Here is a 13,781-nt window from a genome sequence, read left to right on the forward strand (position 1 = left end):
TCATTGGCCACGGAACACCACTGTGAAACTCCGTGTTGGTATTGCATCAGCCCTTGTGCGAAGGATTTTTTTTTCAGAACAGCACCCTAATCCTGCTGCACATGCACACTTCGGTCTCTTTGGGGCACATTTGACCTCCTTGATGCTGCAAATTCTAAACTTCACGCTCAAACTCCACTTAATGGATATCCCCCAATGGGAAGTCTGAAGTGGGCTTCATCTCACCAATCTTCAGCCATCTATTGTGAGGTGTTCATGGCTAAGCCAGGCATCTACGTCTGTTGTTATAGTCAATACAGATCTTGTCAGTGATATCGGTGGCATTTAAGTTTTGATTTCCCCGATGGGTATGTTTATTAGACAAGATTCTTTGCTTGAATCTGTTCTAGCCCTCATGCAGGCAGCTGGTAGGGAGCATTCTCTGTGATGCTAAGTCCATTTTATTGGAACAGACAAGTGCTGGGCCTGTCTGCCGGAAAATACAGATAATTTTGGTATTGGCGTTGGTATGTTCCCCTTCCCCAGTTAGAAGTTAGTGTCAATCACACTATTGAAATGGTTCACGGTGGGTTTTTATGAGGTTACGTACTTGGCAGAGCATCTGGAGAGCGTTGGGGTGCTTGGTACGCCTACCTTTCTCAGACAATTTAATTTTTCAACTGAATGCGGGGCTTGGAGTAGTTAAAAGGGGGGGGGGGGGGAGGGGAAGCAAATCAAAATCAGCATTTGACTTCTAATGTATCACTTAAACCCCCTCTTGAGACTAACGTGAGACATTGATATTCCAGGGCTTTGTATGTAATGTCATGTTTTTGTATCCTGCCTCAGAACATGGGTTGTTATTCAGCCTCAAGATAGCTATTCAAGTACCTTCACAGTACTCTACTGCTTTTAAAGCTAAAATCCTACGCTACCAAACCCCTTTTCTCCTGGAGGTGCTTCCCCCCCGTACCAAGCGAGCTCGTTAGCTGCACACTTTCCCCCTCAGCGCAGCCCCTGCCCAGCCAGGACCACAGGGATGCCTCCACGCCGCCCCTAGCCCCCGAGCTGCCCACGGGGGTGCGCTGCGAGCCGCCCGGGTGCCCACAGAGGATCCCCGGAGCCCGGCGGGTGCCCAAAGCCGAGCGGCGACGCGCCCCCCCCCTGCATCTGCCCCCCGCCGCCCGGGGGACACAAAATGGCGGCGGGGCACCCCTGAAGCCCGGCGCCCTCCCACACCGCGCATGCGCGCCCCGCTCCCCCGCCCCAGAGGTGTTTCCGCCCGGAGCCTTTTCGCGGCGCACCGCCGCGGCTTAAAGCCCCGCTTCCGGCGTTTCGCTTTTCTCTTTCCGGCCGGGGCTGGGCGAAGATGGCGGCACGCAAGGAAGGCTCCGGCGCGGCCGGCGGCGGCTTCGGCGCCGCCAAGGGCAAAGGCAAGGCCGCCGCTGCCGGGGACGCGGCCGTGAAGCAAGTGCAGATCGACGGGCTGGTGAGTGCCCGCTCCGGGGGCCCTGGGGGCAGCGGCGGCGGCAGCTTCGCGGGCCGGGCTCGTTCCTGGAGGGCAGCGGCGCCTTCACGGCTGTCACCTTTTGCCTTTCTCCCTTCCCCTCCTCTGCGCCAGAGCCCTCGTTTTGTGCTTCCTCCTTTCGTACCCAGCGCTGCGGGAAGGTGTGGGAGGTGGTGAGCATGTGGGGGGTTTCTTCACCCGTTGTGCCTTTAATCTTCTTTGGCAGGCTGGCCACAGCTTACCGTGTTTTGTTAGTACGACGTAAAATGTCAGAGTGAAGTTATTCTGGTGAAACTGCTTAGTAGAGTTGACCACACAGGCCTTAAGCAGAAATGTCTGCTAAAGTTGGTTCTCAGTTTTGCTGCTGGCACTCTGTGTCGGTTCCTATCTCTGCAGTTGGCAGTACTCTGAAATATCACGGAGTGGGGAGAAAAAATAATTACTGGAACATTTAAGAGCATAAATGTTTGTTTCTTCGTTATTTTTGCCAGGTGTCACTGGAGCAGTGTGTAGGCGAAGCACAAATGAGGGTTGGTATAACAGTAATGAGAGCAGTGCATCATTTTGGGGCAAGCATTGAAAAGCCTGCTGGGCATTAATTAGGGATAGACCCCCTTGTTATCCCAGAGTTACAGTTTAATAAACGTTTGGGAAGATGAATAATAATTTATTTCTCTGTACAGGTCCTTATGATTGAAAGATGCCATTTGAAGTAATGGCTGAAAGTATTTCTGCAGTACAGTGTCCAGTTGTTTACAGCATTGGTGCACGTGGCTTATCCAAAGGGGTAGCCAATACTGACCAGCTGTTATGTTTAGTCCTAAAATCAGCAACTGACAGTGGGCTGCTGCTGTTCTTAGCAGGCTAGGACCAGACGGACTCCAGTGTGTGTGTGTAGCTTTTTGATAACACGTCTGAGGGAACATTAGAGGGGAAAAAAAAGCAGAACACAGGTTGGCACCTTTAATTCCATTTCTGTGAGTGTAGAAACTTTTTAAAAGTCAATTTTGGGTTTAATAATAACTGTTAAAGTTGACTTCTTTTGACTCTATCTCAACTAAAGAGAACAGATGTTTCAAAACTGTTCTCTCTCACGTGTGTAATCTGCTTCGTGAACTACTATTTGCTCAAATGAGCTGTGAGTGGCCCTGGTGGTCAACTTCTGACTGTCCAGCACATGTTCATGAACGCTTTTTGCTTTCTTTTTTAATCTTGTCCTCGTTTGTTACTCAGATACACTGTGGTGGTGTCTCCTGTCTAGAGGTGAAGGTGGCTTACTGGGAGCACTGGAAAGCTTTCACCCTTCCACCTGCAGATGATCTCAATGGATCTTACACAGAGCTCTCGGGATGGTAACAGTGAGATTCACAACCTGCTGTGATGCCTGGGGTGAAGGGAAGCATAAATTTGCTTGCCTTGTAACTGAAGCGGCTCCCTTTGCAAGTCCTCAGATTGTTCTACTCAAATTCTGCTAAAACTTTGCTAGCCTCCAACTGATTTAAATGTCTCAACTGTGCTCTCACAAACTAATGGCGCTTAATTAGCCTTGACCAGAGTAATTACGTGCCAAAACTGGGGATGAGTTGGTGGGAGTCAGGCAGTCAGCGATCTATTTCCCTCCGCTGGTGCCGCATCTCCTGGCGATGACACCAGTAATGCTGTCAGATGGAGCTGCTTTGAAAGCAAAGGCACACCACGCAGGTTGGTTTGGATTTGCTAATATAAAATGGAAGACACTTCAGTCTCTTGTATGTGTGAGAATACAAAAGTACTTTCAGAAAGTAGGATTTCAGGGGAACAGTGAAGTAAAAGAAAAGAGTATTAGTACTGGAGAAGTTCTAAATGTCAGCGTGTTACCTTAAAACATAATACATAAAAAACATAATACATAATCACACAGCAAAACCACTTTTCTGGCTTCCTCTTAAATTAGGCGCAAGTAGAGCATTTTGTCGTTAACTTCTTTCTCATTTTAATCTGATTATTTCCTTATTCTATTATGCAGTGGTGCCATTTGGATTTAGATCAAGTGCAATTTTGTTCCAGGTAGTGCAAGAGTAAATTAAAAACCACTGTCACGGCGGAAGTAAAAGCTAACAATGAAATTCTGACTTTTAAGATGGGCTAAGTCCATGTAACTTTAAAAAATGTTAGCACTTTATTAGCGTGCTCCACAAAATAATAGTGCAAAAGTTTAGGAAGATTCAGGTAGGTGTCACGTTATAGACACTTGATAACTTGAATGAAGCACCTGAGTGCTTTTTTTATAAAGTGCTTCTGAAATGAAATGTGAACGTAATTTTCCAGCCTTCACAACTTGACAGGAAGGAGAAGAGCACAAGTCTGTACTCTTTTTTGCTAGTAGAGCTGAGAACTCAATTGTCAAATGATACTTACATATGACTAGCTACTCTCCTGCAAGATGAGTTCTAAAGTATTTTATTCTGTTTTATTACCTTGAGCAGACTTGGTTTAGTTTTTCTTTGTGACAGAGTTAAGGTCACCTCATTATCACCTTTTGCCACTTGAGAACGGGATGTTAAACGGAACTCAGACCTGTGAAGACTAAAAATTGCCTAGATTTATGATTAGCTCTGGCACTTGTGCAGTCACCTGCCTGGTGGTTGCTCAGGCAGCCACTTCTAGCTGTCCAGCTGCTTTCACAGCTGGTTGTAACCCCCTTTAACGGCAGGGGCATTGCTTAGAGATGGAAAGAGGTGCGGTTGTGACCAGACACCTAGGATGTCTCGCCCCTTGTAGATAATTCAGTGTTGTCTCTGCTCGCCAGTTCATGGAAAGCAGGGATTATAACGTGCTTTTTCTAAGCTTCGTGCGTGGAGGAGGAAGGGAAGCACAGACCTGGGGAGTGCATGAGGGAGGGAGGGAGGGATGCGTGGAAGAAAAGGACAAAGGCTTTCTTCCCAATTGCTTGTGTTCAACAGATTGTCCACCCCTTTTTTCCCTGCTGGATGGGGAAGCAGAAACAAATCCAACTGATGTGTTGTGTAGCTTAATACATTTGCTGGAGGCCTCTGAATTTTTGTGTAGATAATGGCATCCAGGTACATGAGCACCATATTTGAGCTTGAACCCTTGAGTATTTCTGACAGAATTTATGGGTGTAGTGTAGAGAAGGTTGTGACTCACCTTGGGAACTTGTATTTCTCCCATGCTTATAAGCTTGCTAGCTTTTCAGTTCCATGGGTGGATGGCTCTTTGTAGCAAAGACCTCAGGTGTCACTCATGATTTGACCCCAGAGGTGTAGTCATTATTACATGCTATCTGAAATAAATGTAAAGCAATGCCATAATTTGCTTTTTTTTCCCTGAAGAGGTGTTGTTGGACTTCTGTTTATTGCAGTCGTTAAAATTCTTTGAGGGTACTGATCTGAATTTTTGGAGTTCAGCTGCTGTAATTAATCTGATTTGGCTCACTGACCTGATATTCTTGGTTTCCATGAGGTGCAGTAAACTTCAAGCTGTAAGCTGATGAATTTTGGAATATTGGTAATACTGATTCCTTTACTGAAAGAGGTTTTGGGGCTAGCTGAATAGACCTGGCAGTTTTACGATTACTCACCTGTGCAATTAAGTGACCTGCATAAGAGATGTGTGGATGTGGTGCTTAGGTGTGTGGTTTAGTGGTGGACTTGTAGTGTTATGTGATGGTTGGACTTGATGGTCCTGAAGGTCATTTCCAACCTAAATGATTCTGATTTTTTCCAAATCTTCACGTTTGTTTCCTTAATGCTAACAAATGTCATCTTTCCTCTTCTTCCTTTGTTAAGTCCTGTGCTCATTTGGGATCTGACTTTTTGGTAAATTATCTCCGTGGCGCAATTCTGTTCGTGTTCAGTGTTAGGGCCATACCATGAAACACTCCTGTGTTGTGCAGGGTTTCAGGTGTATAAGAACACTTACGGGATGTTGGTTTCTTTGGAATGCTGTTACTGTCTTCAGGTGAAAATTTGAAATGAGAGAGGTTGACAAGGAAATGCTGTGTTACTGTTGTGCCCGCTGGGTTAATGATCAAGGTAGTACTTTGTTTTTTCTTGATATTTAAATAAGAGCCATCATAACAAATATTGTGAAGAACTGCATTTGCTGGATTCGTTATCTCTTAAACTCCACGTCTTTCTCGGAATGAGTGTTTTGCTCTTGTGGTTTTTATTTGTGGTCTTTTACATGTGCACTAGAATATAGCCTTTAACTGTGCAAGTGCCAGCTGTTTGCTCTGTAGGGTCTTTGCATCCTTTATCTCACACAGCAAAGTGAGTAAATGAGGCGAAGAGGACAAACTCTGGCACTAAAACAACTGCACTGTGACCGTGAGAGCAACTGGAGCAAGTCTGTTTGTCGTTACGAAGCCCTGTGTTCCACTTGGGCACATCACTGCGGTGGAGGGAGGGCATATCACTGCAGGGGAACCTTGTTTCAAGTTTGTGGTAACTCTTCAGCATTTGCTTTTGCAATATTCCTGTTTTTTGTTTTGTTTTCAACAAAGTTGTCATATGCATGTTAATATTATTCAGGCTCAGCATAACATTGCTTTCCTGCTGGTAGCAGGCTGTTGGGTGACCCTGTGTTTCTTCGTTTGCGTGCTGGTTTCCCATTGCTTCATAGCCTCATCTTGTGAACTTGCACTCTTGGGTAAGCTTACACAAAATGAAACTTTCAGGCATTCCGTGAAAAAAGCTTACAGATTGTCCAGTTTTTAAATTTTTCATGAAGTGCCGTAGCTTTAATAAGAGATCCCGAACTTCCACCGAGGTTTGGAGACTTTTCTAGAATGCTTTTTTTAGTGAAACTTCTAATCCTGTTCAACTAAGATTGCACCAAGGGCCTCCTCTGTGCATTTTTGCACATCTCACAATTCCAGTGGTAGTGTCAGGCAAGGTGTAAAGCTGTAAAAACAGGGACGAGCTGCTGTGTCACTTGGAGACGTGAGATCAGGTAGGATGAATAACATTTTTGCTAGATAAGCACGAAAGCTGATGTCATGTATAAATCGAACTAATATTAAACAACGTAGTTGCTCTGTGGTGGGCTGTGGGCCATGTCTGACCAGTAGTATGGGGATAATGGGCACGTGGAAGCCGCCTTCTGCAAAAATAACAGTTGTGGGTTGGGCAATGGGCATCTTTCAGTAAGGCAAGTGTCCTGGCTGCCAGACCAGCTAAGTGCTTTTTATTTATCACGTTTACCTTCAGAGTGGTCACACAGAAATATGTTGTTATTGGGAAGCTGTTTCATTTTTTGTGTATCCTGTGTTATGCGAGGATATTCCAGGAATAAACATAAAATGAAAAACAGCAGAGATCGTTTTTGCAGAAAAACAGCTTCTCAACCAACTAAATCCTTAAACACCAATATATGACTTTTAAATCTATTTCTAACCTCTATCGAATGTACATATTCATTCAAAAACTATTCTGAAATACTTTCGAAGGATATTGTTGACTGGACAATAAGGCTTTCTCGTTTATTGCTCTTGTGTAGCAATGTAATTACAACCATAACACCACGATAATGCATTAAAATGCTAGTTGCTCTTATTACTTCATTAAAAGGAATGATATTTCCTTTTTTATTAAACCATTGTGTAGGAGTCATTTTCACATTTATGGCCATTGTACATAAATTTTACATGTTGTAGGAAGTAGTAAAACTTATATAGACTTCTCGAAACTACTGTAGGATTCTGTTCCTTTATCTTCGTAGCTGTTAATGCGGAAAACCTTAATACTAGTAACAAATCGCTAGTCTGGGGTTAGTGAGTATTGCCAGAGCTTTCGGCAGAAGCCTTTGTGGATAGCAGCAGGTGAGGCATGCCTGAATCTTTAGGCCATCAAACTCGGAGATGAAGTGTAGAGGCACTAGTAATACTCCAGATGATGTTCCAGTGTCAGGTAACACTCCATCTACTTAATTCTCTGAGTATGTATTGAGGCAGTTTTTTAAAATTTGCATAGAACTCAAGCTAAACCTTAAGATACCCTTGTCTAGTTAAACAAAATACAAACACACATTGGCCAAAACGTAACTTCTAACCATTGTCTAGACATACTTGTAGGCTTTGTATTTGCACTAGTGTGGCTATAGTGTAGATGCAAGATTTGAGTGATTTACTCCAAGATTGTTACTTTAAGCTTCATTACATTATCCCTGATTTGGTGATGTAGCGTGCTTAATGGTTAGTATTGTCTGTGGTATGAAGAGCTTTGTTTGTTGTTTTTATCTTCTAATCTACATAAAAGCTTGCGAGTCTGCCGTAAAGAAAATAAAACTAAAATTATTGAGCTCTTTTTCCATAGTTACTTTACTCGCAGTCATGGTATTTAAGCTGCTTGTACATTGTTTTCTTATTAGCAGCCATTTTTGTCCAGAAAGTATATGACAAACAGGATCACGTTCCCAGCTGCTGATAAGGAAGGCCTAGATAGCTTCTGGGGTAAGGGCCTCTTGAAGATGATTTGTCTGATCACGGTAACTGAAAACACAAGATCACGTATTCACTGGAAATTAGTTTTTGAGACTTATCTTCAAGCACTTTTTAAATGAGAGCTTTTGAGATGCTCAGAAGGAAAGCAAGACACTTCCATAGCATTTGAGTATGTTTCATTTAAAATTGATAATAAATGAAGCCTGTATTGAATTGCCTTAAAAATCTTTGACGTTTTCTTAAGTTTTGAAGACTGTGCTTTTCCAGTTTCCCTTCTGGTTTCTTCCTTTCTCCTTATCCTGCTTAAAGACTTTGTAAAAATGCCCAGGCTGTGTGCTCTGCTTGCTGCTCTCTGTACAGCTCCTTGACGTTGCACAGCTATAGAATGGAATTTTAGGACCACGTGTCCTTCAGGCTGCATTTCCTTTTCTATGTCCTTCCAAAGAAGTCCAAATGGTATTTTAAATTGAAGTTTGGTCTCTTGGATTTTCCCTTGACCTGTTTACCTTAAAATGTAGATCAGATAGAGACAGAGTTAATGTGTGAACTGAACACTAGCTGGATGTCTTCCTGGAAACATGAATGGTGGAGAACATGCAGACATTTGGTATTGGTTGGGTGATTTTACGTATCTCCATATTATATATACACATACTTTGTATTAATATTCAGTTATGATGAATTGCATGACTATAACCCAGAGGGGAACTGCTGACGTATAAGCAGTGCTCCCATTCAGAAGGGAAAGTACTGATGTGTGCTACCAAGTCAGAAAGAACCTCATTGGAATATACCTTCAATTTTTTCAGGCTTAGTGGAAGTGCCAGTGAAATTTGGAGGCTTATTTCCTCACCCTTTTGTTCTCTAGCTGGCTAAGTTTGTTGGTGACACTTTGGTAGCACTCCGTGGAAAACATTCCACAGTGTCTGACCTGTTGGCCTTAAGAGCCAATATGCTGGGTTTACACGGCAAGGTAGCAGAGGGCGGCAGGGGTGGGCTCTGTGAGCGGAGCCCAGCAGCTGCCCCATGTCAGAGCAGAGCCAGCTGCAACAGGACCTGCTGCTGGCCAGAGCCAAGACAGTAAGTGATGTTGTTTGTGCCTCTGGGACAGCAGATTGAAGTAAGGGAAAAAACTGCTGTGGCTGCGCAGCTGGGAGAGCAAGGAGTGAGAAGCAGCCCTGCAGCCCCCAAGGTGAGTGCAGCAGGAGGGCAGGAGGTGCTCCAGGCACGCAGCAGCAGTTCCCCTGCGGCCTGTGGAGAGGCCCCTGGTGGAGCAGGCTGTCCCCCTGCAGCCCACGGGTCCCACACGGAGCAGATCTCCACGCTGCAGCCCGTGGAGGAGCCCCCGGTGGAGCAGGTGGATGTGGCCTGGAGGAGGCTGCGGCCCATGGAGAGCCCCCGCAGGAGCAGGCCCCGGGCCGGAGCTGCAGCCCGTGGAGAGGAGCCCACGCAGGAGCAGGGGGGCTGGGGGGAGCTGCCGCCCGTGGGGGACCCGTGCTGGAGCAGTTTGCTCCTGGGGGGTGGACCCCGTGGGACGGAGCCGTGTGGGAGCAGATGTTGAAGAGCTGCTGCCTGTGGGCAGCCCCCACAGGCTCAGTTCGGGCAGGACGGCATCCCGTGGGGGGGAGCAGGGGCAGAGAGGGACCGTGAGGGAGCGGAGGAGGTGAAGTGTCAGGGACTGACCGCAGCCCCCATTCCCTTGCACCACTGAGGGGGAGGTAGAAGATGATGAATGGGGGGCAAGGGGGAAGGTGTTTTTAGTCTGCTTTTAATTTTCCCTGCTCTAGTCTGTTATTAATTGGCAATAAATCAAATTAATCTCCCTTACGCTGAGTCTGTTTCAGCCATGATGGTAATTGGTGAGTGATCTCCTGTCCCAGCCCATGAGTTTTTTGTTGTATTTTCTCGCTGTCCTTCTGAGGAGAGGGAGTGAGAGAGCGGCTGCGTGGTGCTTGGCTGCCTACCAGTGTGAAACCACAATAGCTAGCTTTGTCTGTTACCACAGTAACAGCCGTATAAATCAAAGTGGTAGAGAGTTGAATGAAGTGTGCCAAGAGTATTATCTGTGTTCTTTATTCCCCTTTTTATGTTGGCATGTTTCTATTTAAAACAAACAATCTTCTTTTTTTGTTGTTGTTGTTTAGCTAACCTAGTGTTCCTCCAGTCCTTGGTCTGAGTGGTTTCTTCTAGTGTGGAAGAGACTTTTTTTCTATTTATTCTAAACTGTTGCTCTTGCTGTCAATTTCACTCCTAAATATAGACTTTATCCTCTTTGAGATTTCTTAATTAAAAATGGCTAAAGCACCTACATTGAGGTGGTTTGAGGATTAAAATTTCAGTGTCTCTTCTCAATGGCTAACAGGTATACTTGCTAACAAAGCACAAACTTTAAATGATTTGTAAGAACGCATTGGAGCACTCAGCATCTCCTAAATGTCATGGTAAGTATACTCTAGTGAGGCATTTAGAACTAAAACATCTGGTATCACTTCATGCTGTGAAACTGGTGTGCTGACAAAAGGAGTTAATCTAAACGTGGAGGTGGTTTAAATGTGTTGAGCAGTGCTAGGCTTCAGACTTGAAGGGGAAAATATAATTTCAAAACAGCCTTTTTTTTTCCTGCGTACAAGGAGAAATAATATGTTGCCCTCTGTGCTACTGTCATTTACAGTCAAACTCCTTGTTATTTGCTGCTCCTGCTATGTGCATATCAGTCTCCTCTCTTGCCTTGTACTTGTGTATGCATAGCTCTTGAAAACAGTGTAATGTGCTCTTTTGGTACCTAGTGGGCTGTTTTAATATTAAGGAGAATATTGCCACCAAATATCTTTCAAATAATTCACTGTGTTTTAATGATGGGAATGTTACAGCAGAAAACATCAGAAACAAAAGAGCTAGTAAGCGTTACCTTTGTGTCTTATTTTAGGTGTTAGTTTTGACTGAGATGCCTAAGACTGGAGAGGAGACAGTAGCTGGGTTTGTTGCTGAGGCAGTACGTTGCCCTCTTGCACACTGAAATATTGTTAAACATGTTCCTTTGGTTTTCATTTTATTGTCATAAAATTAGATCTTTGCAGTTGTCATGCAGTGTCGTATAGTTCAGGGTAACATCTAAGATCCAGCAGGCCATTGGCAGCAGATAGAGATGCTGAAAGGCCTTTTGTGGTATGTATAAAATGAACGCCTTTTATGCCTTATTATGTAATAGGATTCTTTCTTCTACACTTTAAACAAATCTTACAGACTTTCTGAGAGATCTTGGAAGAAGAGGAAAAAGTCATTTTGTTTTTCTGGTCTTTGAAAAAAGATAATGTATTTTCAGTTTATTGTTGCTGGCTTCTTTCCTATTAATCTTTCTTTGCCACAGATGTTTTTTAGATATGATTCCTGTGCATATTATTTTTCCTTGTTTACATGCATGCTCAAAATGTATTCTCAATGATGGCACAGTTTGAGCATGCTGTTTTTTTAAATCTTCAGGAAGTGTTAAGATTACAGATGTCATATCTGCTTTAACAACAGTGCTTAGCAGTTCAATTGTTACTGCGTGTTACATGGTATCGTTTTAATGGAAAGTAAATATATTTATGTGTAATTGGAAAATTTCATGCTTGTGTAGTTGTCTTGTTAGTATCTTGTAGGATTATTCAATAATCCAAAATCAAGAATGCAAAACAAAAACAATAGAAGTTATTTAACCTTGATAATGTCTTGTGTAACATGCATGCACAAGATTATTTAGGAATAAGCGTAGGAAAACTCTCGAATTACGTGTGTGTGTGTGTGTATGCTTGTTTCAGATAAGCATTTTATTCATTTTTATGGCTAAATCTAATTTTAAAGTTAATAAAGAAAGACTTGTTGTTCACTGGAGATTGAAGATGCACCTGAATTTTGCCATGTATATGCAACAATAGGCTAATTTTGTTATAAATTTTTGGTCCTTTACTGGAAAAGGAGGGTTGGGATGCTGCTTTGAGCAGATAAAGCTTGTCAATTTCTGCTCTTGTTCTGCTTAAACATTATAGCCTGCTTTGCTGTCTGCTGTCTTTCCTGTTCCAGGGAGCCCTGTATCTGTGTGGTATGTAATAGACACGTATGTATATATTTTTTTGTGTTAAGCACGTGCCTGTTTGGTGTTCAGGATCTTTGTTGGAGGTATAAGTTGCTTTTTGTCAATGTTCTTTATATGTGCAGATCTGAGGACAATAAGCAACCTCCTTTGTTAACATAGGGCTGAGTTCTGACCACTTAGCACTCAATTATTTTTTTGTTACATTATTGATGCTGAAAATCAGCAGTCTTAAAGCTTTTAAAATTATTTTAAGGTGGCATACAGAGTGTTTACTTCAGCTATCATATCACAGTTTGGGGATAATACAAGAGGCCATACTACCTTATCCGTATTTTCTCCTGGTGAGAAAATGAGAATGGTGCTTAATCTCACTGCTAATATTAATAATATTAGCTATTATTAGAAATGAGCTCCTTCGGAAGTGGTTTTCACACATCCTTATTCAGACAGAGGTACAAAAGCAAGTCTCTCTGAATGATGGGGAAGCTGAAGGTTACCAACAATAGCTCACTCTTGGTGGCTTTTTTCTTCCTGCACTTCTGTGTTTTAAGTCCGCAGGAAAGCTGAGACCCAGTCCAGTCTCTGTTCTCAGGATTGTGCTACCTGTTACTAGGACAATCTTTTTCTATCTCAGTCCTTTAGTACATAACCAAGCATTTGCCCAAAAGGGTAAGTGCTTGGATTTGGAAAATACGTCGCACAAAAGGTTATAAATGATTAAATTGTCATACAAGTCATGTCCAGTAGGGATTTTACTGGCTACTTGAAAGCATCTGTTGAATGCACGTGGAGGTCATGTGTTTTAAGACACTACCAAACAGTACGTGTATTCCAGTTGTGTTGAGCCCGTTATGAAGGACTTTGCAAAGGATCATTTGGTGGTGAAAACCAGCATGCTCGCCCCCAGTCAAGCTCTGCCCTATTCCACTAGTTCTTGAAGGCCAAATAGGTAAGGATGGCTTTCTCGCAGTTTCTCTTCAGCTTCAAAATCATAATAGTTTTGCACAGTTTGATTGAAAATACTGATTAAAAAAATTGGCTGCTGCTGCTTGTGGCTGTCATCTTTAAATCTTTTAATGGGAAACTGCTGGAAGTTGATGCTCAAGAGTAAACCTGCTTGCAAATGCACTGCTAGTTCAATAAACACTCTAATAATTCAACAATGGCAGTTTACTAATACACAGAATATATATGTATTGCTTGTATGGTGAAATATAAGCGTAAGGCTCTGGTGTATCCAGCAGAAAGCCTTGAAACTGTGCCTGCCTTTACTATTTCTGTGTGTGCTCTACAGGAGCGTGTTCATCAACTCTCACCCTAAAAATGAGGGTTGTGTATTGAATTCATTAAAAATAATGAGTCTAAACTGTGGTGGCAGTTTAGAAAAGTTACCTAAAATGCTAAATTTTCAGCTTTCGAAAGATTAGAGTCCTGCGAATCTTGTGAAATGGGAGAAATAATGCACTAAGTAGTGCTGGTGAAGCGCTCTGTCCCACTTGTAACTAGTAGGATTTGGGCCGTTTATCTTATTACAGCCCTCTCGCTGCCTCCTAACAGCGTGGTAATAACATCTAATGCCCTGCTGCTCGCACGATTGAAATCCTGGGGCTGTGTTAGAGAAATGTTTCTACAAGAAAGTTATTCTGCAGTGCCCATGGCCCCGGTGGTTTCCATGGAAATGAGGCTGGATCCATGTACTGTGAAATTTGTTATGAAACTTTGCATTGCAGAGAAACGCCTTACACTAGCGTGTGAACAGGGCGGTGGAGAGTTTGAAT

General features: G+C 43.3%; 1 protein-coding gene across 1 annotated transcript in view; it reads left to right on the plus strand.

Annotated features, from left to right (window-relative positions):
* The first annotated feature begins 1,310 nt into the window (after nt 1–1,310).
* EIF3H (eukaryotic translation initiation factor 3 subunit H) overlaps nt 1,311–13,781 on the plus strand; it is an 85,526-nt gene continuing 73,055 nt past the window's right edge. Inside the window, exon 1 of the mRNA XM_083823822.1 lies at nt 1,311–1,468. Within this exon, the coding sequence (XP_083679948.1) occupies nt 1,349–1,468 (120 nt within the window). The 5' untranslated portion in view covers nt 1,311–1,348. The remainder of the gene's footprint in view (nt 1,469–13,781) is intronic.

Source organism: Anser anser, assembly GCF_964211835.1.
Source record: "Anser anser genome assembly, chromosome: 2".
NCBI lineage: Eukaryota > Metazoa > Chordata > Aves > Anseriformes > Anatidae > Anser > Anser anser.